The 25,799-nt window shown below is 47.1% G+C and overlaps 1 protein-coding gene across 1 annotated transcript; it reads right to left on the reverse strand.

Annotated features, from left to right (window-relative positions):
* Positions 1-7,588: 7,588 nt before the first annotated feature.
* LOC118620843 (SLA class II histocompatibility antigen, DQ haplotype C beta chain-like) lies at positions 7,589-15,669 on the reverse strand. The gene is made up of 6 exons (XM_036247857.1): positions 15,415-15,669; positions 13,964-14,233; positions 9,572-9,853; positions 8,993-9,103; positions 8,502-8,525; positions 7,589-7,963 (listed from the first exon to the last, which is right to left on the reverse strand). Exons 1-6 carry the CDS (start codon positions 15,521-15,523, stop codon positions 7,950-7,952), a joined length of 810 nt encoding a protein of 269 aa, XP_036103750.1. The 5' UTR covers positions 15,524-15,669; the 3' UTR covers positions 7,589-7,949.
* Positions 15,670-25,799: the final 10,130 nt, after the last annotated feature.

Raw genomic sequence — 25,799 nt, forward strand, 5'->3', positions numbered from 1 at the left:
AAGAAATGCTCAACATCACTAATCATCAGAGAGATGCAAATTAAAACAACAATGAGGTATCACCTCACACCTGTCAGAATGGCCGCCATCAACAAATCATCAAACAACAAGTGTTGGCGAGGGTGTGGAGAAAAGGGGACTCTAATGCACTGCAGACTAGTGCAGCCGCTATGGAAAACAATATGGTGCTACCTCAAAAAATTAAAAATTGAACTTCCATTTGACCCAGTGATCCCACTGCTGGGAATATACCCTAAGAAGCCTGAAACACCAATCAGGAAGAATATATGTACCCCCATGTTCATAGCAGCACTATTTACAATAGCTAAGATCTGGAAACAGCCCAAATGTCCACCAGTAGATGAATGGATAAAAAAGCTGTGGTACATATACACAATGGAGTACTATGCAGCGGTAAGAAAGAAAGATCTCTTATCCTTTGAGACGACATGGAGGGACCTGGAAAGTATTATCCTAAGTGAAAGAAGCCAAGCAGAAAAAGACAAATACCACATGATCTCACTTATATACAGAATATAATGAACATAACAGTCTGAGAAATACAGTAGACCCAGACACATGGAAGTAGGGCACAGACTGACATCCCTCAGAAGAGGGGATGGGGTTGGGGGGTGGGAAGAGATAAACCACAGAACTTATATGCATGTATGCATGACCAATGGACACGGACAACTAAGCCGGGGACAGGGTGGAGGGGGGGTGGGGTGGGGGGTGCCAATGGGGTAAAAAGGTAAAATATCTGTAACAAAAAGATAAAAATTCATTAAAAAATAAATAAATAAATAAATACATAAATAAAATAAATAAATAAATAAAATGTTCAAAAGATCTTTTTCAAAGAAGACATACAAATGGCCAATAGGTACATGAAATATGTTCAATATACTAATCATTGGGGAAATGCAAATCAAAATCACAAGATATCACTTCATACCTGTTAGAATGGCTATTATAAAAAATAAATATAAATTAAAAAAACAAGATAACAAGTGCTGGTGAGGTTGAAGAGAAAAGGAAACCGTTGTGCATTGCTAGTGGGAATGTAAATTGGTGCAGCCACCGTGGAAAACAGTACAGAAGTTATTAACCCCACTTCTGAGTATATATCCAGAGGAAATAAAATCAGGACCTTGCAGAAGTATCTGCATCCTCATGTTCATTATAGTATCATTCACAATAGCCAAGACAATATAGATACAACCTAAGTCACTGTCAATGGATAAACAGATAAAGAAATTGTGGTACTGAGATGATTATGTACATATTCAATGACAAGAAAGGAGGTAATTCTGCTATTTGCAACAACATGGATGGATCTTGAGGGCATCATGCTAAATGAAATAAGTCAGATAGAGAAAGGCAGATACTGAATGAAATCATTTATATGTGGAATCTGCAAAAGCCAAACTTATAGAGACCATGAGCAGAATGGTGGTCACCAAAGCCTAGAGCATGAGGGAAATAGGGGGAAGTCATTAAAGGTGTCCACTTGTACAATGAGTAAGTTCTTGGGAATCTCATACACAGCATAGTAACTACGCTTAACAATACTGTATTATATAAGTTCATAAGAAAGTAGATCTTAAGTGTTCTCATCACAAATATATGGTTATCATAAGAGATGACAGAGGTGTTAACCAACCCTATTGTGGTAGTCATTTCACAAAATACAGTGTATCGAATCATCATGCTGTACACCTTAAACTTACCCAATGTTATGTGTCAATTACATCTAAATAAAGCTAAAAAAAAAAATACCTACAAACAAAAAAATATTTCTTATACAGTAGTCCCCACTTATCCATAGGAAATATGTTCCAAGACACCCAGTAGATACCTGAAACCAAACCCTATATATACTATGTTTTCCCTATATATACCTATGATAAAGTTTAATTTATAAATTAGGCACAGAGATTAATAACAATAACAAATAATAAAATAGAATAATTATAACATTATACTGTAATAAAGGGTATTTGAATGTAGTCTACCATCTCTCTCCCTCTCAAAATATCTTCTGAATTGTTTATTTCTAAAATTTTCAATTTAATATTTTCAGACCATGGTTGATCACCGGTAACTGAAAACATAGAAGGCAAAACTGTGGATAAGAAAGGCTACTGTACCTATCACATCATACTAGTTCTCTCACTAATGAGTTAAATAAAACCTCTGACAAGGGAATAGGAAGGCGAGGAATCCAAAAAAGAGTGTACTCAACCCAGGACATCACTGAAAAGAGATTCAACATAAGTGATATTTATAAAGTGTTAAACAACTTTTTTTAAGTTTTGGAAATAAGCCATGAACAAACCCCGAGACAATCACTGTTACAGCAGAATGTCAATATTTTTCAACTTTGATGACATTTATAAGTGCAGGTATCTCCAATTGGTAAGTGGAAGGGTACAGGGAGGAGAAAGGAAGGCAGTGGTGCCGACACCTTCATCTTCCAAGAAGCCGCACTTGAGAAATGAGGATACAAAAGTAAATGCATGTAAATTACAATAGTAACTGAAAGAAGGATGATGTAAGGTAACTCATGATTGAAAGCAGGGTTTGGGAAGCTGGACAGTCAAAAAAAGTCCTCATCCAAATCTCGAGGGAGTTCTGAAGCTTCAAGAGCCCTTCAAAATTGTCCCAAATTAGGCCAAGTCTCAGGACCTTTACAGCCCCACACTGAGCAGTCATTGGATGGGAAGAAGACTCTGACTTTATTAAAAGGGAATCCCAGCAAGGGGCCAGGGTGACACTGTGGAACTTTAAGATTGTCCCAGAACCCTGGCCAGTTTGGCTCAGCGGTTAGAGTGTGGGCCCTTGGACCAGAGAGTCCTGGGTTCGGTTTCCGCTAAGGGCACATACCTCGGTGACAGTTTGTCCCCGGCCCAGGTGGGGTTGTGCAGGAGGCTACCAATCCATGTGTCTCTCTTGCATTGATGTTTTTCTTTCTCTTGATCCCTTTCCCCATCCTGATCTATCTGATGATAAGTGTGAAAATGTCCTCAGGTTAGGATTAAAAAAAAAAAAAGGTCCCAGAATAGATTGACTTCCTGTCAAGATAGCAGTGTAAATAAACACAGTACTCACCTACTTCCACCACCACATCAAAATTACAACTAAACTACAGAACAAACATCCTTCAGAACCTCCTGACATCAAACTGAATGGAAGTCCTACAACTACGGAATTAAAGAAGCAGCAGCATTGAGTCTGGTAGGAGGGGCGGAGGCACAGACGGGCTGGTCCCACACCCATGTGCGGCAGATAAAAATCAGGAGGACACCTCAGCTGGGAAGGTCATCCCCGAAGAGTGAGGGGTCCCTGTCCCACACCAGGCACCCAGCTCAGGGTTCCAGTTCCAGGAAGAGAAGTTGCCATAACTTCTGGCTGTAAAAATCAGCAGAAACTGAGGGTGAAGGAGGCTGAGGCTTCTGGAACCCCAGGCAGCTCCTCCTAAAGGGTCCACACTCAGACTCAACCATAGCATTGACCTGTTTTGTATCCTGCTTCAGATTTTTCTAAATTATCTCAAGAAAGCAGCACCTGGCCACAGGGAGCCCCACACATCTCACTAAGTGGCCCCAGGCTGGGCACTAGCAGCAGCCAGCCTTGGTTCACAGCTTGGCTTTGCCTGGACACCTCCAAGCCCAGCACAAGAAGCAGACATTGTCAAATCACTTTGTAGCCTATACCTGGTGGCCCCAGGTAGAACACAGGCAGTGGTTGACCTTGCCCCAGAGCCAGCACACCCAGTGGACAACTTCAGACCACATCGAAGCACCACCATCCAACCACATCCATAAGTGACACACTGAAGGAATGGACTCAGCGGGTACCAGAACCTTGCTGAAGTATGTCATGCTATGTGTGGTGGGCCCCTGCACAGCTGATCATCCTAGGTAATCAGAGGTCGGTGGATAGTGGACACAACCAGTCCTTGCAGCTGATCAGCCTGAATCAAACCTCCATTGATGTGCCAACAGCAATCAAGACTCAATTACAACAGAAGGGTGTGAAGTCCACACAAGGGGTGTACCTCGAGAGCCCAGCAGGGTGATCAGGAGGCTGTGCCACTGGACCCTATAGAACACCTACTATAATAGGCCACCCTAGGAAGCCTAGGAGACATAGCAACTCTATCTAATACATACAAACAAACACAAGGAGGCAGCCAAAATGAGGAGACAAAGAAACAGGTCCAAAATGAAAGAACAGAACAAAACTCCAGGAAAAGAATGAAACAAAATGGAGATAAGCAATCTAACAGATGCAGAGTTCAAAACACTGCTTATAAGGACACTCAGTGAACTTAGTGAGGACCTCAAGAGCATAATAAAGGACCAGTCAGAAATGAAGGATGCACTTACTGAAATAAAGAATAATTTACAGAGAATCAATAGTAGAGTAGGTGAAGCCAAGAAGCAAACTATCAATTTGAAATATAAAGAAGCAAAAAAACACCCAATCATAACAGCAAAGAGAAAAAAGAATCAAAAAATGAGGATAGTATAAGGAGCCTCTGGGACAACTTCACACATACCAACATTCACATCATGGGAGTGCTGGAAGGAGAAGAGAGAGAACAAGACATTAAAAATACTTCAAAAAATGACAGAAATCTTCCCTAATTTGGTGAAGGAAACAGACATACAAATCCAGGAAGCACAAAGAGTCCCAAACAAGTTGAACTCAAAGATGTCCACACCAAGACACATCATCAAAATGCAAAAGGTTAATGGCAAAGAGAGAATCTTAAAAGCAGGAAGAGGAAAGCAGTTACTTATAACAGAGTTTCCATAAGACTGTCAGCCGATTTCTCAAAAGAAACTTTGCAGGCTAGAAGGGAGCAGCAAGAAATATTTAAAATGATGAAAAGCAAGGACCCACAACCAAGATTACTCTATCCTGCAAAGCCATCATTTAGAATTGATGGACATATAAAGAGTTTCCCAGACAAGAAAAAGCTAAAGGAGTTTATTGCCACCAAACCAGTATTATATGAAATGTTGAAGGGTCTTCTTGGAGAAGCAGAGGACAAAAAAATATGAACAATAAAATGGCAATAAATACATATCTATCAACAATTGAATCTACAAACAAAATGAGCAACAGAACAGAAACAGACTCATAGATACGGAGAACTTTTTGTTGGTTGCCAGATGTGAGGGGGGATGAGGGGATGGGTGAAAAGATGAAGGGATTAAGGAGGACAAATTGGTTGTTAGACTGACAAACCTCAAGGGGAAGGGCGGAGGTGGGGCAGGAAGAACTTCTATGCATATATGCATACCAATAGAAAGAGACAATATTGTGGGGAAGGCAAAAAGGGGGTGGGAGTGGGGAGGAGGGAGTCAAGGGTGGAATAAAGGAGGGACATCTGTAATACAGTCAACAATAAAGATAAGTTTAAAAGAAAAAAGAATGTCCCAGAATATACTCTACCATTTATCCTTATAAGAGGGCTTATGTTTCAACTAGAAAAGTCAGATCTCAATCTCTCCCTAAAGTCGGGGTCTGGTTCAGTATCCAGCCCTGCCTCCTGTTTTTGCAGGTTCAGAAGCAAAGAGCTGCATATGGACAGCAAGGGCTTCCTGGACACCCAGCATAAGTCCCCCCATTTCCCTGTCACTCTTTCTTAATTCCTATGGTGAATGACACTGTCCACCCTGAGGAAGATGAAAATACCGGCACAAAACCTCTCACCACTCAGCATCCTGTTCCGGGCAGATTCAGACTATGACCTTGGGGAGCTGAATCCCCCTGAGTGTCGGTATTTGTCCACACATTCACAGTGCCATGTCTGGTTACCTGAAATACAGCTAGGGCACAGAAGACACTGCCCCCAAGAAAGCCTAGTTCTCCATTCTGACTTAGTCCAGGAGAATGAAGGAGCTGCCATCGGTTTGTCAGGCCCAATGAGTGGGTGAGGGAGCAAGGAGAGGGATGCCTGCTCCTCAGTGGCGTGGCCTTCCATTACCTCAGAGACAAGCTCCCGGCCACCTGTTTGAATAACAAACCAGACACTGAGATGGAGACTAGCTCTCAGTGCTGGACTCTTGTCGAGGGAGCCTCAGTGTGCAGTGACCTCTTTCACACCTGGGAAGAGAATGTCAACAGGAATCAACAGGTCACTGTATCCACCAACAAGAACTCTATCCTGAGAATTCTGGCTCAGCAGTGCCACCAGGCGACTGCAAAGAGACAAAGGGTGGGATGAGTGTGAGTCAGCACCACCAATGCACCCTAGAAGCAGAGGAAACTGCCATTTATCTCGTGCAGTGCACAGAAACAAACTGTCCCTTATTCCACTTCACTGTGGGGGGTTGGAGGCTAGGGTGCTCCATAGGGTGGGTGTAGACACCTTCATAGTGGGGAGATGTTACAGCATCACCAAGATCTAGACGGTCCAGTCCATGTTCCTTCTAAGGGGGTGAATGTAAGGCTGGCTGTCTGCATCCCGTGTACATGATGATGTTTTTGAGAGCTGTGCTTGTTACTCAGCTGTGGTCAATCAGAATCTTTCCTGAAATTGTTCAAACTTTGGTAGACATTCTAGAAACACACGACAGAGACAGACAGATACGAACATAGAAACAAAGATAAGTTGTGAGGTGGTAAGAGAGATGTATGAAATAGAGAGATGCAGAAAGAAATACAGAGAGGTCAAGAGGTGCAGTAAATAGTGACAAAGGTACAGCTAGAAAGAAATAGAGACAGAGATGCAATGAAAGAGCGAGAAACATAGGGAGGCAGACAGACATAAAAAGATGCAGAGACACACTGAAAAAAATATACAGAAAGAAAGAAACAGAAAAAGAGAGAAAGGGCACAGAGAGGGTTGTAACAGAAAGAGGAGAGACAAAGACATAGTTGAATACCTAAAGCTAGTCTCTTCTGAAATAAACTTGACCACAGGCTTCCTTGTAACATAAACAAACTAAACTTCAGCTGGGTTTCAAGCATTTGGAACCAAGAATATTACTTTTATTGGTGGTTATACATTTCCAAAAATAAAAATTGACTTAATCAATGTGACTTGCCAAAACACACTGGAAGCATCAGCTTGGTTCTTTGTGACACCAGGGCCACTCTATCTAGGCTCAGATAATTCCACTATGCTGACATACACTCTACTCACCAGACTAGAAGAGAGGCCAGCACATCCTAAGGCCACTCCCCTGAACATCAAAACTAAGAGCCAGGAAGGAAGATGATTGAATTGATTTTTCTGTCCCCTCTGCCCACTTTTAACATGGCACCTCAAGGTGCCCCTTGTCTTCCTCTGGGAACAAAATTGTCCCTTTCACTCTGCAGTGGTTTCCTGCCTCTACCCAGTTAATAACACTCAGGATAGCCTGGCTGGTGTGGCTCAGTGGTTGAGCGTCGACCCATGCACCAAGAGGTCACCGGTTCGATTCCTGGTCAGGGCACATGACCAGGTTGTGGGCCCATCCCCAGTGGGGGCATGCAGAAGGTGGCCAATCGATGTTCTCTCTCATCGGTGTTTCTATCTCTCTCTCCCTCTCCCTTCCTCTCTCTCTAAAAACCAATAAAGGAAAAAAAAATTTTTTTTAAAAGAAGGCTCAGGGTCCAGACAACACACATGTTTAATTGTGATAAAAGCTCTACAGTCAGGCAAAGGCTTTAACGTGCGTCTCTTGAGCAGTCTGGTGGAGGGTGGACAGACACAAAAGAAAACATGCTTCAGGGCTTTGAGTAAACTCAGCTGGCAGCCCACAGGTACATACTCCAGGGTCACAGATCCTCTGGGTGGGGCTCACAGGAGTTGACCAGAAAACTGCATCAGTCACTGCAGGACTCTGAACTCAGAGGGGGATGGGATGACAGGCAGCTGGGAATTCTGGGCAAGGACCAGCAGGCATTTCAGAGGAAACACAGCCAATCCGTCAAAGGACCCTGATGAGTCAGCGCAGGAGCCCTGTAGGAGAGATAGTGATCAGCACCCGCACCCTGAGGACATACCCTGTCCCCTTCGCTCGGGGCCCCTGCAGCACCACAGAGAGCTGAGGTCTGGGGCATATCATCGTCTCCCCCAGTGTCTGTGTACAGATGGAATTCCACACAGAGGTCAGGGAACAGCTGCTATCCCTTGGGCGGATATGAGCATTTCAATGTTTTTAGAAAATTTAATGGGAACTAACCTTCCTTCCACCACTAGCAGTCTCTCAGTCCCTTATAAATGCCCAGAGGCAGGAGTCACCAACATGGGGCACAAAGTGGGCATCATTCCTGTGTCAAACGCCCAAGACGTGGCTCTAGCTCAAAGTTTCACACGAAGTTAAGCCCTGGTTCTGGATAACAACCCCAGAGCCTCCTACAGAAACTGGGTGCACTTCTCCCCTAACCCTTACCTCGTGGCAGGGATCAGGCCATGAAGAGACCTTTGTGACCAGGTACCCTCACCTCGTGCCCCTCCCTCTTTTACCCTCCCCCCCCAACCAGAGCAGAGACAGTACCTGCAGGAGGAGGCCCCGGAGATCCTAGGAAAGGAAGGTGCACAGAGAAAGGTCTCAGTACACAGCAGCCAGGCCCGCCCCACCCCCAGGGAAATGAGATAAGCAACTTGACTGGACATTTACTTCCTCCTACCCAGCGGCCACAAGGCCTTAACTGCCCTAAGCTACAATAGCCCAAATGCACGAACCTGACACCAGAAGGAGGGGAAGCCAGTGCTCTGACCTTCTTAAAAGCAGCTTCCAGAAAGGGGCCAGTGAGGCAGTGATGAACTGTAAAGGTCCTGGGACACTCTCCACCAGTCCCTTCTGTGCCAGGGCTACCTCTCAACCAGTAAAACCCAAAGTCCGCCCCTCGGCCTTTCTGTCTCCTCCCACCACCTGCCCAGACCCTTCCTTCCAGGTCAGGAGGTCAAGTTACACGGAGAAGCAGAGCCCTCCCTCAGCAGAGGGTCTCAGTCACAGCCCACCTTCCCCATTTCCGAGTTCCTCACCCTTCTGTCTCCTGTGACGGACGACAAAGCCCAGGCCCAGGAAGATCAGCCCCAGCACGAGGCCCCCGATGCCACTCAGCATCTTGCTCTGGGCAGACTCCGACTGTGCCCCTGGGGAGCGGAGCCCAGGGTCAGCGTGTGCCCCACACCCATGTCCCTCTGGAAGCCTGAAGTCCAGTCTGAGGTGCAGGAGGTGGAGGTGCAGGGGGACCCCCTTCTCCATTCTGACCACCCCAGGGGAGGGACCAGCCTAGGGGACACTGCGGGTGGGTGACAGGGGGGAGTGGACCCCTGTCCCTGAGACACACCCTTAGCCTTGACCCTCAGACCCAGGCACCAGCTGCAACAGTCAGCCCTCCAGAGCTCTCAGGGTCCCGGGCCTGGTGTGCGGAGGGACCGCCCCAGTGTCTGGATCAGGAACCTGCTGATGCCCCTGCCAGGGCACAAGAGGGGCTCTAGTGTCCTGCGATGTCCAGCTCAGCAGTGACACCAGGGACAGGGATGAGATGGGAGGGGCCAGGGAAGCTGCTTGCCCTCTGTCTGGGGGGCCCAAGGTGAAGGAAATACACTGCCCCTTACGCCACTGCACTGTGATGGGGCCCTGGAGGCTGGGGTGCTCCACGTGGCAGGTGTAGACGTCTCCTCGCTGGGGGGTCATCTCCAGCATCACCAGGATCTGGAAGGTCCAGTCCCCATTCCTCATGAGGGGGGTGGACACGACGCCAGCTGTCTCCTCCTGGTTGTTCCGGAACCACCGAACTTGGACCTGGCCTGGGTAGAAACCCGTCACCGAGCAGACCAGCATGTTGTGGTGGTTTAGAGCCTCTGTCTTGGCTGGGGAGATGGTCACTGTGGGTTCCACTGGGGGAGTCAGAGACAGGAAAAGATAATGTGAGATGTGAGGCCAAGTCTATCCACGGGGAGAGTCCTCCTTGTACAGAGCGGAAAGATCCCTAGATTCCAAGTCCGGGGTAAGGACCCGAGCTGGGCCACCCTATTAGCTTGATAAACAGTCAGTTTGCATTTCACTCTCAAGAGTTAATAGTAATCATTTTATGGGAGTTATTCTGTGGATACCAATTGATAAAAATGAAGCACTTTCATAGGTTGTTTTTGTTGTTAATCCTTACCCGAGGACATTTTTCCAATGATTTTTTTTTTTTTTTTTTTTAGGATAGAGTGGAAGGAAGAAAGGGAGAGAGAGAGAGAAAGAGAGAGAGAGAAACATCCATGTAAGAGAAACACATCAGTTGGCTGCCTCCTGCATGACCCTGACTTGGGGCCGAGGATCAAACCTGCAACCCAGGTAGGTGCCCTTGACTGGGAATCAAACCTGCAGCCCCTTGGTCTGAGGGCTGACACTCTAACCACTGAGCCACACCAGCCAGGGCAGCACTTGAATATTTTAAATTGCTATATTATATAGGCCACTATTCGCAAAATATATAAAAATAAAGATAATAAACCTAGACTTCTTTTCCTCCACACCTATTGCGGGCGACCATCAGGATCAGCTCTGGTGACTCACACTAGGGCAGTGACACTGTTTTCTTTTGGTTCCCCTGCTCCTAACAGGAGAGAAAATACATCAGTGTGAGTCCCCTGCTGGTCATGAGACCATCAACACTGGAAGAGGCTCCGTGAACAGTAACGTGGACTGAGAATTAAGAACGTACACACATTTCTGTGTCCAACAAAGTAGGACAGCAGTGACCGCCACGTCCTTCCTCCGAAGCAGTGTTTCCCGGCCTGTTTTCTGTCATTCTCAGTGGCTGATACCGACCGAGTTGAAGAGCAGGAGCACTTCTCACGTGTCACCCACAAAGCAGCTCTCAGCTTTTAGCCCAACCTCAGCTCAGATGCCTTTCTGTGGTACACTCCTCATTAAATTTATATTATTAAATAATAAACGTGCCCTGGCAATTTGCCTCAGCGGTTAGAGCATTGGCCCCGTGGACCAAAGAGTCGCAGGTTCAATTCTGGTCAAGGCATGTGCCTCAGCTACAGTTCTGTCCCTGGCCCTGGGCAGGGTCATGAGGGAGGCAGCCAGTGTGTGTGTCTCTCTCACATCAATGTTTTTTTCTCTCTTTCCACCTCCCTCCCATTCTATCTGAAGATAAATGAAAAAGTATCCTTGGGTGAGAACTTTAAAAAAGTAATAATAATAATAAACTTTGTGTCCACATCACATATGCCACCTATGTTTTATTCATTACTGATGCATTTATTCATTCATTCATTCATTCATTCACTCAACAAATATAAATTTAACAAGCACTGGGAATAGGAAGATAAACAACAGACTGGGGTCCCTACCCTTATAAAACTTGCAATCTAGTAAGAGACAAAAAATGTTATTTCAAAAGTTTGTAATTTTTGAAGGAAAAGAAAGAGAACTCTGAAAACAAGTAACAGTGATAAACATCACATTTGCCCATTTCTCAATTCCTTTATCTTCTCAGATTGCCACTCGTGGTCAAATACAACACACCTCTCCTTATCTCTTTACACATCTTACCCTTTACCTCTCCAGCCTTTTTATTGTATCTTGTTTATCCCCATAGTGTGAAACTATACTAAATAGTTTGTGTGTGTGTGTATGTGTGTTTAAATATGTTTTCACTGATTTTTTTTTTTTTTTTAGAGAGAGAGGAAAGAAGAGGGAGAGAGAGAGAGAGAAACATCGATCAGTTGCCTCCCATACACACCCCAAACAGGGATCATCAAACCCACAATCTGGGTATGTGCCCTGACCAGGAATCAAACCTGCGACCTTTCAGTGCATGGGATAATGCCCAACCAACTGAGCCACACTGGCCAGGGCCATGTGTGTTTGATCTTTTTGATAATATGTTATGTTTACTTATTTTCTTTCTTCCCTAATTTTCTGTTAACATTCAAGTGAGTTGAATTACTAGCAGCCGTCCAGCCGATGTGGCTCAGTGGTTGAGCGTCAACCCATGTACCAAGAGGTTGCCAATTTGATTCCTGGTCAGGACACATGCCCAGGTTGTGGGCCCGATCCCCACTGGGGGCCTCCAGGAGGTGGCCAATCGATGTGTCTATCTCTCTCTCCCTCTCCCTTCCTCTCTCTCTCTAATCAATAAAGGAAAAAAAATTTTAAAAAAAGAATTACTAGCAGCTTACCCTTCTCCATTTCCTTACTATTAAGAATTACTTTCTTGTTCTAACTCAGATATTATTTCTATGTACGTTCTCTGTAGAAAACATCCTGAGATTCTTGCGGAGGTGGGCCTGGGTTAACGAGAACACAGAGTGAACAGGTAGGTCAGTGGGACTTGCTGAGGTCAGCGGGAGTCTCAGTGCCCCCATTATATGGCACCGTGAGCCATCACCTGGGGAACCATGTTTTCAGCTTAGACTTTAACATTTGTCAGGTTCTCCGTCCTGCAGACGGGCTAAAATTATGGCCATGATTAGATGGACTGATAAAATCTGTCAGTTTACACAGATTGGGAATAAAAATAGAGGGCACAAGTTCAAGAGAAAAATGTTAGAATAATTTTTTATGGAATAGCAAAAAATATAAGTTCTTAGTGTCACTAGGATGTGGCTCAGAGGCAAGAGAGTTATCTGAACACATATAGATAGACTAGGATTCAGTGAACTGTCAACCTCCTGAAAGTATCATTTTTGTCCCACCAACACTAAAAATAGGCAGGAGCCTACTCATTTGCTGCGTCTGGTCACAGCTGGCTTTAATGAGGCTGTGCTTCCATCAGATGCATGTAGTATACACATGTGCTACAGAACACAGTGACTGCTGTGCATGTGGGGAGGCTGTGGCCTAATTACGTAAAGTGTTTATTCTGTACCAACTATTAATACATTAAAGTTGTCATGCTAATTCCTAACACAGTAGTATCGGTGATTAAATAGCATAACATAGAGGGTGCTTAGTAAAATAACTGTTAAGAAATAGATGCTCATTAAATGGCTATAATTAACACTCAAAATATCTACCACTGAAGTTAATGGTGATTCTGGGGTGAGGGAGGCAGCCAGGCAGGGTCTGGGTGAAAAGAAACCTGAAACTATTTTTATTCAATAATTTAATAGCATCAATTTATTTACTTCAAACCTTCAGTTCTATTATGCCATTTATTGTGCTTTTCTAGGAAACTAAAGTTCTACCTTACAATAGCATTGAAGTGCTGCTTTTTGCTTTTAGTGAACTTATTTCCTCAGACTTTGCAATCACAAATTCTGAATTAAGATCCAAGTCAAGAAGAGTTTACTTTAATGCATTAAGCAAAATAGAACAAGATAATAGTCCGTTTAAAGGGCCCTACTTACCCTTCTGTTTTCTATTGAGCCCCGTGCAGGGCAGCTGGGAACTTGTTCATTAATCACAGAGGTTCAGTGAGCTGGCCCTGCGCTGGTCACTGGGTCAGCACCAGGCACACCCATAAATGACAGCCCTGCCTCACAGAGCTCCAGGGCTAGTGATAGCCATTGAGGAAAACAGAATTGAGATGAATCATAATGTGAGGCCAAAAAGCCAAAACAACTTCACAACTGTGACATGTTAGCATGTGCGCGCGGGGCCCTGATGGTGGCCTCGGAGCCCCCGAACCCACCTGGATGTAAGTGAGCTGAGAAGGGTATGGATGGGCTCACCGCGCACAGGGGCAGGGGCAGGGGGCACGCGGGGCGCCGGGCAGCTCAGGCAAAGGAGGGATGAGGAAGCAAACACGGCCGCGCGGGAGGCGGGCGGAGCAGAGTGGGTGGAGGAGCAGGCGGTGGGCCCACTGGGCAGGCCTGGGGGCTGGCAGGACCTGGGCCGGCTGCTCTGTCAGTCCCGCAGCTGTCCTCAGTCCCGCCCCGGTCCCCGCCTTCCACCCCCGGACACACCCGCTCCAGGTCCCCACCTTGGGCCGGGGCTCCTGTCCCAGAGGCCGCCCTCCCGGCACGGAGATTCCCCGCCCCGGGTGGGCCGGCGGCGCTCACCTCGCTGGTGCAGGGTCCTGGCTTCATCCATCGGGTAGTTGTGTCTGCACACCGTGTCCGCCTCGGCCCGCGTCTGCTCCAGGACGTCCTTCTGCCCGTTCCAGTACTCGGCGAACGGCCGCCCGTGCTCGGTCACCGCGAGGTACTTGCCCACGTCGCTGTCGAAGCGCACGTACTCCTCCCGGTTGTAGATGTATCTGACCACAGCCCGCATGCGCTGCGTCCCGTTGGTGTAGTAGCACTGGCCCTTGAACTGGAGCACGATGTCCTCTGCGGGACGGCGCCCGGTCAGGCCCAGCCGCACAGCCCCGCGCGGACCGGCCTGGCCCAGGTTCCTCCCAACCGGCCTCCCGCTCGACCCAGGACCCCGGCCGGGCTCCCGGAGCTGCCTCGGGGAGGGAGGAAGTGTCCCTGGACCTGGGACCCTGCCTGAGCCTGACCACGCTCAAGGACCGCAGTCCTGTGACTTCACATCCACCCCGTCCTGAGAGCCACCCAGACGGCCTCACGTGAAACCCACTTTCCACGGACCCCCGGGACCTCCGACACGAGTGTCCACACAGGGGCGCCGGGCAGCGCGAGGGCAGCAGGAGGCGCGAGGGCAGCACTGCGCCTGCTCCACCTGAGGCCTGTGCCCGCGGGGGGCCGGGGGACCCACACCGCCCCCCCCAGAAGGGATGCTGTTCGTGGGAAGCACAGGCTTTCGGAGTAAACGAATCAGATTCCAGTTACGCGGTGCCCGTTACCGGCTGGGACAGGATGCTCAGAGCATCCACAGCAGACGTGCGATTGTGTAAAAAGACCATGAGACCTACACACGGGGTGCAGGGAGATTGACAGAATTTATATGAAGATACAGTCCTGTGTCTGAAATAAATGGTTTCCCAGTATGTTATTCCCCTTTCTCCTAAATTCAGCCCACCATCAACTCAGGACCAAACCCACCCAGCTTCTATTTGACCGTAAATAGTGACACTGGAGTAGCCTGGTGTCTGGTCAGCAGCCAGCTTCTCTCAGACCCACCCAGGCTCAGGGACGCCGAGTCCTCTCCTCCAGCCTGACACCCGCGGCCACGACTGCCCCACATTCCCGCCTCAGAGCCCCTTGGGGTGTAGTCCACACGGGTCCGGGTGACCCTGGAAGGAGGCATCCTGCTGCTCTTGAGAGGAAGTCTTGTCTTCAGAAGTAACCCCGTTCCCTGTCCCTAACAGGTGCACACTGTCCCCTCCCTCCCCTATGACAGCCCCAGGTTTGAGCAGGTGAGATGGCTTTTGTCCTCGCCTTGTCATTAGAAGGCATAAGTGAAAATGTAACAGCTCTTTCCCAAAGAGAGCAAATGTGTGACAAAAGACTGTGTTCTCAGGTCATAGTCACCCCACGCCCAGTCCCAGGGTCCCTCAGAGCCGGTTCCCCAGGCTGGTGGCTCTGGGGAGCAGCTGCCCTGTACTCACTTGGAGAGTCTGTGCCCTCAGCCACTGGGGCACCGAGCACCACCAGCGCCACCATCGCAGCTGCTGTCCACAGGCCTCCCGGGGTCCGCAGAGCCGGCTCCCCAGACATAATCGAGAACAAAGGAAGAAGAAATGGCAGTGAACCCAGCTCCACCTGATGACTCCGATGTAGCCACTTCAGAGAATAAAAACCTGAGGAAGCTTCCACGCAGGGTAGGGTCGGAGAGTCCCTAGGAAAGGAACCAATCAGCACTGGAGCTGAGGTCCCTCATCTGTCTCTGGGCAGATGTTTTTTGTGAAGGTTCTTTATCCACCGCCCAGCACTGTGTCTTCATCAAATTGCACTGAATGAGCATTGGAAGACTTTCTCTCAGTTGTAGAAGATCTGCAGATTGAATGCCTTACGGGTTTAAGGAACTAAAAGACAAAACAATGATTCAAGAGTAGACATCTTTGCGAAATCTGGTTAAAACCTATTGTTCTTATACTTGGGACGTTTAGTAGGGGAAATAAGTATGTATCGTGTATCAGGGGAGAGAAAATTACTGTCACGGAGATGTTTCTTTCTATTTTAGTAGACACTCCAAGGACCCTTAAGTTGTGGTGGGAAGAGCAGAGCTGGGGAGGAAATGATTTTGAGCTGTAGCTGTACTCACAATGTGTTTTAAGACGATCAACAATTACTCAACCTCTTTTTTTTTTTGAAAAATGTGGATCATGTTTCATGCACGTTACATCCAGATCTCTGTATATACAAGCTTAAGAGTAATAAGACCTTTAATATTGCAGAATGCTCCTCTGCTGCCATGTGTAACTATTGGGAATAACTAGTTCATATGTGGAGCAAGAAACAAGCAAAGAATTCTGCACCCGACCCTGCCAGTACGAGATTCTTCATTATGCAAGAACCTGTTGTATTCATGTTCTCTGAAAGAAAGTATTTGAAAAGCTGACTTTTCTCTTACTGGCTTTCAGCTGCCTCAGTTCTCCCTGAAGCATGAAACAGGTCCATCTGCTGTCAGCAAAGGCACAGCTCACAAGCATTCACAACAGTCTGACACTGTCTCCTTTGGTGTCCAGGACAGAGAGCAAAGATGCAGAGAAGCATTCCCTGGGCCTGGACGGTGTGGCTGAAGGAGCAGATGTCCAGAGCCACAGCTCGCCCTGGGCAGCCCCTGAGCACCAAACCCACGTGGCAGAGCTGCGATGGGTTCCAGTAAATGTGTTATTTATCCGGCTCCTCTTGCCCATGACTAGGGGTGGAACTAAATGGTTACAGAGCAATTAACACAAAGCCTGGCAAACATTAATAAACAAGATAATAAATCTCTCTCTGTCTTCCCTGACTTTAGGTTGTCCTTTTAAATTTGAGGACAAGCCCTAAAGCAGAACATAGGAGTGAACCAGGTGAAAAGCAGAGGGAAGAGTCAAGGACAAGGTCCTCTGCGGCACATGGAGCAGTGAGCTGTTCCAGAGCTCTCTGTGGGCTGCAGCCCTCCCCAGCACCTGACCTGGAGAGCACCCTGGCTTCCTCCAGCGGTGGGGGGCAGGGGCAGGGTAACTCCAGAGTAGGGGTAGAAGCATAAAGGACGAACATCCAACTCAGACCTGGAATAGGGTTGGGAGATGAGGAAGAGTAGTCAGAGAGGGAACTTGAAGGCTCCTCAGTTCCCTCAACCCCCACCTCAGGGTCCCTCAGAGAAAACAGAGGCCTCTGGCCTATCCCTGCCCCTGTCCTAAGGGGGGAAATTCCATGAGTTCTGCTCTGGACTGTGCAGTCTGTCCTGCCCTGGGCTGTGTGGTCAGGCCTGCTCTGCGCTTTGCAGAGGAGGCTGCTTCAGGCCTGGGGATTTCCCCCACTGGCAGGCCTCTCTCTTCACACAGATGTCTCTACTTAGCAACAAAAGTGGCAGCTTAGACTGCTCTTTCTGATTGGCTAAAATCTCATCTGCTAGGCTCTGGTTTGGCCTGCTGCCAGCAGCTTCCCCTCACCCAGTAAGCATTTTCTACTTTGTCTAGAGTTCTCTGCACTGTCCCTGTCCTGGACGCACCGCTCAGGGCAGCCACAGCTGGCCGGGCCTGGGAGGAAGGCCACGCCCACAAACATCATGATTCTGGGCACCTCACCTGAATCACCGGGCAGGGCCCCTGTGGGGACAGGGCACTCAGGATGAAGGTAGTGTGCCCACGTGGGTAGACAATGGGATTAAAAAAAAAAAAAAGTCTTTAAATGAGTCAGGGTTACAGTAGGGAGACTCCGTAGGGACATTCTCTGTTCCCTCGGGGTGGAATATTAAAGTTGTGGACTTGGAAGTTCAGGGAGACATTGTTTTCCCTGCTCAGCACCCCTTGGAACCTGTGCTGGTCAGTGGGGTTAACTGTGAACATAATCATCTCATCGCCAGAAGCACCATCTGGGGCCCCATTCTGCATTCACTTCCGGCATCAAGAAACTTCAGTTTAAGGGTTCTGTGGGCTCCTTAATGCCAGCAGTAATATAATTAGAAATACTGTTCCAAAATAGTATTTTCTTTTAATAAAAATTTATCAAGCATGTATTCCTAAAATTTTCTAAATCTTTACAAAGCTACTCACATATGTACCCATGAGAACCCTTAGGTAACGTATATTCATTTTCCACGACACAGTGACATAGGTCCTTTCTCTACAGAACCTTGCCTCACTAAAAGCACATTTCAGAGAATCTGAGGAAAGAGTCGAATTAGTAGCAGAGTGACCACGGATGAAACATTTCAGCTGTGAAACGCTCAGCGTTGCCTCATCTGTGGGAAGGAGCACCGCACAGGACCCTGTCCTGAAGGCAGGCTGATGTGTCACAGTCCCCTAGGGGCGGCGCTGAGCACGTGCGCATTCCTTTGAATGTACTGTGGTGAGTTCGTCCTTGCAGAGGTCACTAACCAAGACAGCAAAGTCTCGTTGCTCCTCATCTCTGTGCATGTGGTGGAATTACGATGAGTCTGAACCCTCCCTCTTATGCATCACTGTGGACAGAGAGCAGGGAGAGCGCATTACCTGTGTCTGACCCTGACTCCCCCCCTTCTCCCTCTGACGTGCCACCGCTACCCCGCACAGAGCTGCCCTTTCATGGTAACTTCAGATCTCAGCACCCGGTCCTCCCTGCAGTGGGCTCAGCGATGTGGAAACCTGAATGCAAAACACAGAGTCATAACACGAACTGGTGAGCAGAACAGGGTGAGAGCAGCTTCATGAGCCACGTGGGCTATGACGACACAGGGTTCTCCCGCCTCCATTGCATTTTGAGGACGAGGCCTGGCCGCTCCCCTTATGGCTGCTGCCAAAGTCTAAAAGCCCCGCATTCCCACCCCATGGGCAGGGTCCCCTGCACTCAGCTCTGACACTTCTGTGCAGTCTTGTTCCCTGTAGTTCTGTCCCCCTCCCCCAAACCCAGATGGTGGGGACCATCACAGTATTTTTCGTACCCCTACATAGTAAGGTCCTGAGCTGCAAAGATGAAAATACAAGGGCCCTGCCTTCCAGGAGTTCACTCATGGGGGGGGGTACATGGGGAAAACAAGAGACAAAACTGCAATAGCCACGAAGGGGACCGGCACCCACGCGACTGAGGGCGTGGGAGGCTCAGGACACAGAACTATAAAGTGACAATGGGACCGTTGGTTCAGTTATTTCCTTGTCTCTTGGAAATGGTTGGCAACATAGGACTAGAGGTGATTATTATTTGTGGACTGATTCAAGAAGAACAATTTTTCAAGATGGGGAGGACGGGGAGTCGATGGTGTGGAGGTTGTGTCGGGACTGAGCCAGGCTTTCCCGGTGGGTCCGCTTCTCAGAGGAGGTGATGGCTCCCTGATGAAGGGCCCTTCAGGCATAAACAGGGTGCAGACAGACAGGTCTGACAAGACTTGGTTTGGGGGCACTCACCTCATGCAGTTTGATATGCCTAGAGGGTGGGATTCAGGTGCACTGGCCTTGCCAGGTTTGATCACAGCAGCACTGAAAGTGACCTGGTTGTTCCCCGCAGTGTGACAGGAGAAAACAGGCGCTTTAAGCAGAGGAGAGCCCTGTGCTTTCCCGTTCACACACCGCTAGGAAGCTGCATGGAGGGGACTTTGCAAAGGGCTGTAGGTTCCTTTATGTGACAGAAAAGGGATCCAATGAATTGGAGGACCTCAACCCACCAAGAATCAGTTTACTAAGGAACCAATTTGCCAATGACCAGTTTGCTAAATTTACTAAAAGTATTAATGTACCCCAAACTCCTTTCTCTTTTTTGTATTTCCAAAGTTTGTTAAACATACGTTAAACCATAGTTGATGGTTTGGAAGTGCACTAGGGCTGTGAATCCCAACAGGCTGGTGTCTGGCCTCCTGCTGCCCCGCCCCTGTTCCCTTGCTCTCCTGGGCTCTACTCCACCTTTCTGCTAGTAAATAGCCCCAAGAGCCATGAAGCTTTATAGCAACTGCATTTACAAACACACAGTGGAAACTAGGCAATTACAAGCCACTGACAATTTCAAAAGTGCTTTGAATAAAAATTGAAATAAACATTTTAAATAGTTAAAAATATGTTTTGGTTGAATTTCATAAATTGATTCTACAGAGAAGTTAGCAAGACTTTAAATGCTAAAATTTATTATTATAATCATTATTTCTTTATTGATTTTAGAAAGAAAGGAAGGGAGAGAGAGATAGAAACATTGATGAGAGGAACATCGATTGGCTGCCTCCTGCACGCCCCCCACTGGGGATTGAGCCCACAACCTGGGCATGTGCTCTGACCAGGAATCCAATTGGTGACCTCTTGGTGTATGGGTCGATGCTCAACCACTGAGCCACACCACCTGGGCTAAATTTTATAAAAATGAAATACATTCAAAAGTATTTGATATGAATATATATAAAGTGAATTCTTTTTAAAATCTAAAATGCTGACATTTTTGTAATGTTCACTAGAAAATTAATGAATAAATTCAGCCCTGGCCGGGTGGCTCAGTTGGTTGGAACATGGTCCCATACACCGAAAGATTGTAGGTTCAATGTCAGGTCAGGGCACACCCCTAGGTTGCAGGTTGGAATCCCTGTTGGGGAGCATACAGGGGGGAACCAACAGATGTTTCTCTCTCTCTCTCTTAAAAATATCAATAAAAGATATCCTTGAGTGAGGACTTAAAAAATTAAAAAATAAAACTATTCCTCAAATTAAGTTTTGATGAATTACTAAATTTACTAAATCTGGTAAATATGTCAGCAGCAACCTGAATGGGCCAGCTGCTATGAGCTGTCCATTTACTCACGACTCCGCTGACTAACCCACAGACACGACCTTGACAGTGAGCAGGAGCCTCCACCCACAAGTTGTTTTTATCCAGTTCTTGCTTCTGGACCCAACTTCTCAGATATAAGACTCTCCAAAGAAAACCCCAGACACGTGGGGAACCTAAGAGAAAGAGAGAGGAGATTGGGTTTTGTACCGGGTGCTTTCAGCACGGTCCCGTCTGATCAGTGCGCGTGCGCGGTGTGAGGTGCCTCCTGCAGCCGTACCCACCCTCCTCCTTCCGTGCTCTGCCACCTTGGATGGGCAGCTGAGCACACGGGCACGGGGCACCCTCTCTATGCCAGGTGCCCTACGATTTTGACCCAGATGGGCAGTTCTACATGGACCCTGTAGAGGAAGGTCAAATAGGAACAACCTGAGATTGACAGGTTTGTAGCATGTGACTCTTTGGAGAACCGAGGAACACTGCTCACCAAACACTAGTCTGGAGGTCATGACTGAATGTTCCATCCTGCCCACCCTTACCCCTGCCCTCTGCTCAGTCTGCATTGCAGCTCCCCACTGGGCCTGTGTCTTTCTAATCCCAGCATCTCTGTTCCCAGAATCCCTGGTTCCAACCATTTTCAGAGAAGGGAGGGACACCAGCCTACAGAGGTTGACGTGGGCATTGTGGAGAGCGCCTTCCTGATCACCCAGGACAGAAGAGGGATGGGATGTGAACAGCATGGCTGAGCCTCACCTCCCTACCCCCTTCTCAGGTTCTTCCTTCCTGTCCATCTCCTCGCCCACTCCCACCTCGGTGGGGTCCTCAGCCCTCACCTACACGTCACTCTTTCCTGCCCACGTCTGGTTGTTTTCCTCTTATCTCTGTTTCTGTTTTCCTATTGACTCCTGAGATGTTTCCGGAGACCATTCTTCCCCCTGCTTCTGTGTGTGGTCACCATGTAGCTTCATCTTCAGAAAAACCTTAAGTATCCCTCTGTGGGATCTTTCTAATGTCCCTCTTTTCTGTAAGTTCTTACCAGTAAACAGAGGCTCCAATATTCAATTATATAAAAGATATTATACCCCACTTAAACTCACACCCGAAGTCATGCTTTATGCACAACAGCATCATCGGCAATAATATTTGGGGGAGAGTGATCTTGCATGAAAACTCACGCTATGCTGAGGGCTGGGACTGAGGTGGTGCTACACAAAATCCACCATTACTCTCAACCCTTGACATCTCACGTGAAGAGGGACACGGAGCCAGAATGAGGTTACAGTTCTGGATACGTGACCAAGTCCCACCATTAGAAAATGTTATCTGGCTTGGAGACCATCGGCTGAAGTCTGGCTTCTCTCAGACCCTCCTCATGCAGCATCAGCACCGACAGCGGACCTAGAACGGTGCTCTGAGCCCTGTGCTGGCAAAATTACACAATCCTTGGTCATCACATTCTTTCAGTGAAATGGGCGCTGTTCAGAGAAAGTAAGCACAGAGAATATTTAAAGAAAAATTTTTATCTAATAGTGTAGACCGAAAGTATGCACTTTGTTGTCACATTATGGTTAAATATAAGCTTCATCAACTGGTATTTTAGGTCAAAAAAAAATCTTAAGCCTCATTTTCCTCATCACAACGCAGTAAAACAAAATCTTTCTGCATAATTATTGTTAAGAATTAGAAATAATTCTCACTATGTATGACTAGAATGCATGTATTTTGGAATAATGAAGATACTAGTTATAATCATAATTACCTTCTAATAAAAGTGAATGTTGCTCATAAATGTATAATATGCATTCTCTGAATGACAATGTAAGACTTACTTTTCAATCTACTGATAGAAGATGAAATATAGGAGGCAGGGAGGGAGAGAGGGAGAGGAGAGGGGAAGAAAAGAAGGTGAACTGGGAACAGGCCGGCACTCTGAGCAGTGGAGTAGTCAGTGTGAAGCCTAAAATGATTTCAGACGAAAATATGTAATGTGTAATTTCAATTTTTATTTTTTGGCATTTCACTGTGGCATGTGAACCCTCCACGTAGCCTGAAGATGCTTTATGCAACAGACTTGTGGTGAATCAGGGTAAAGGAGGGAGGAAATTCAGGAGAAAGGAAATGTGTTTCATAATCATGTACACAAAGCAATAGGTGAATAGTAATTCTTCTTCTTCTTCTTCTTCTTCTTCTTCTTCTTCTTCTTCTTCTTCTTCTTCTTCTTTTCATCCTTACCCAAGGACATTTTTGTTCAGATAGAGTGGGAGGGAGAGAGAGGAAGAGAGAGAGAGAGAAACATCGACGTGAAAGGGACACATCGAGTGGCTGCCACCTGCACGACCCAACCAAGGCTGGGGACAAACTGCAACAGAGGTACATGCCCGTAGTGGGAATTGAACCCAGGTCAGGGTCATGCAACCAGTCCAGGGTCAGGCAACCAGTCCATGTCTCCATCTCTCTCTCTCTCTCTCTCTCTCTCTCTCTCTCTCTCTCTCTCTCTTTCTCTCTTCCTCCTTCCCTCCCTCCCACTCTATCTAAAAAGATAAATAGAAAAATATCCTCAGGTGAGGAATTAAAAATAAAAAAGACAGAATATTTCAATGATATTCATAGTCTTATAACATAATAAACAAAATGTCCAGGTTTCTAATCAAAAGAGGTTGTCATACCAAGAACCCAGAAAATCTCAATTTAAATGCAAAATGATGATGAAAAGATGCTAACTGAGCTGACACAGGTGCTGGAATTTCTGAAAAAGACTTTAAAGCAGCCATATAAATTGCTTCAAGAAGCAATTACAGATGCCCTTGAAACAGATACAAACATTAGAAAACCAATAGAAAGTACAAAGAAAAGCAAAATGAAATTTTATAACTCAAAAATAAAACAACTTAAAAATATTTTATTTTATTTTATTTTTGTTACAGATGTTTTGTTGTAACCCAAGAGATCGACCAAACTCAGACGCCGAGATGGGGTTTAACAAAAGGAGTTTATTGAGCTAAGTCCGCAGGCACCTGCAGTATGTCCCACACAGGAGTAACTGCGGCCCCGGAGAGCTAAAATGGCTCCTTTTTATAGGATTTTGTAAGGGGGGTTGCTACGTGTAAGCAAGCATGTTACAGAAGCGGAATTTAGCAGTTAGTTAATTACCTGTTACTCAGTTTCCCAGACATCTCAAAGGTCAAGATGTTTTCAATAGATTATCCCTGGCGCCGACCCCAGGATTACTCAAGGGTTAGTTATTACCCCCGGGTTAGCGATTACTTAGGGATTAGTTAGTGAAGAATGTTCTTCAGTAAATGAGTAAACTGACAACCCCTTTGGTTGTCGTGAAGGCCTCTGGAAGTTTGGGTCAATGGCACTGAGTTATAACATTCCCCACTTCTTCTGGTGAATTAATCAAATCCTTGATTTATATTAGTCATAGATTAGGGGTAAGCATTGGTAATGTTGCTGTTGGGCTAGTACCATAAGCTTAATTGATTGGACCCGCTCCTTGACAAATGCAGTGATTCTGTTAAGGATGATAGGTCCGCAGGCTAAGGCTACGAATAAGAGGAGGAGCGGACCCACTAGAGCTGTGAGGAGGGTGGTCAGCCAGGGAGACCAATTGAACATACTCTCATACCATGAGGTAGAGGTATGTTCTTCTCTCTCTCTATCTCGTAATCGCTTTTGCAGCTCTTGCATAGATTGTCTGATGATACCTGAGTGGTTAGCATAGAAACAACAGGTCTCTCCTAGGGCAGCACAGAGGCCTCCCTGTTTGAGGAAGAGCAGATCTAGACCTCTGCGATTTTGGAGGGCCACTTCGGCTAGGGAGTCAACCTGTTTTTCAAGGTATTTGACTTGGGTCTGGAGTAATTCAACATCGCGGGAAAACGTGGCTGACAGCTCACGAAGGGCAAAGTCATTCTTAATGAGGGCTGTTGCCCTTAGGGCAGTGGAGCCGGCAATACCCAGGGTAGCCAGTACAGGGATCAGAATGGGTACACGTTTCTGGAGTCTAGTATGAGAGTCTGAGGCTAGAAAATGGGCTGCACCTGTGGGCCCTGCATATAGGTATACCTGGGGAACTATATAGATAACAACACAAAGATCTGAATGATTCCCGGGGCTAATGCAACGGTGGATACCTGATAAGCATGCAAACCAAGGCCCGCTAGGTGCAATCAGAGTCCATGGGGTTGAACCTTTGGCTCACAGAGAGGTGTTGGTCAGGCAGTTGTCCTTGTATGATGAAGCTTGGAGGTCGAGGTTTCCAAGGATGAAGCAGGTCCCCTGTCCTTGAAGATCTCCTAGGGTGAACTTGCCGGCTCGGGCACAGTTGGCAAGGGTTCCTTCCCCAGGTGAGTCTGAGTCACTAAAAGTTTGGTTCATGGGGGCTAGAGTACCCGTGGCATTTGCCCCAATACCAACATAGTAGGGTGGTGCTGGATCTACACAGAGCCAGCAGTCTTCGGTGGTGTTAGGTTGAGAACTATTTAAGAGGGAGAAAACAGAATCTAACATGGTTAGAAGCGAGTTGCTAAAGGAATTGAGGGAGTGTTGGCACCTGAGGGGGCCCAAAGGCTGGAGCTGTTGCCCTATTCTGGCTCTCTAGAGACTCTGTGGGTGTTACTGGGTTGAGAATGTGGTTTGGTCCGATGGGAAGCCGTGGGGGTAGACCCCTGGCAGGGTTGGGCGGGTCCCTCCAAGAAGGAACCCAGGGAAGTTCCTGGATGGTGAATAAAGTACCAATGTCATATCCAGCGAGATATAGTCTCAATCCCCATGTTTTTCCAGTAAGCCAGGCTGAGTTTAGAGGCTGTTTTATAGTAATAGTGGTGGGGTTACAAGTTTGGTTCTTGCAAGTAGGGTCTATTCCATCTTTTCCCTTGTGGGTATGGGGTGTGGGGTCCCGCAGGAGGGTTATATCATCATCATTGCCGCCCCTTGGTGACCATCCAAGGGCTAGGGTCTCACAACCCCAGACCTTACAATAAAATTCTCCCGGTCCACCACATATAGTCCTCATATGCCTGGAGAATGGGTTCTCGGGACAACCATAATGCTTAGTGCTCCATAGAACATGGTTAAGGTGTCCCAGGTTACAGACTGAAGTTTTACTTGCTGAGCCAAAGCG

The sequence above is a fragment of the Molossus molossus genome, unplaced genomic scaffold (assembly GCF_014108415.1).
Source record: "Molossus molossus isolate mMolMol1 unplaced genomic scaffold, mMolMol1.p scaffold_m16_p_8, whole genome shotgun sequence".
NCBI lineage: Eukaryota > Metazoa > Chordata > Mammalia > Chiroptera > Molossidae > Molossus > Molossus molossus.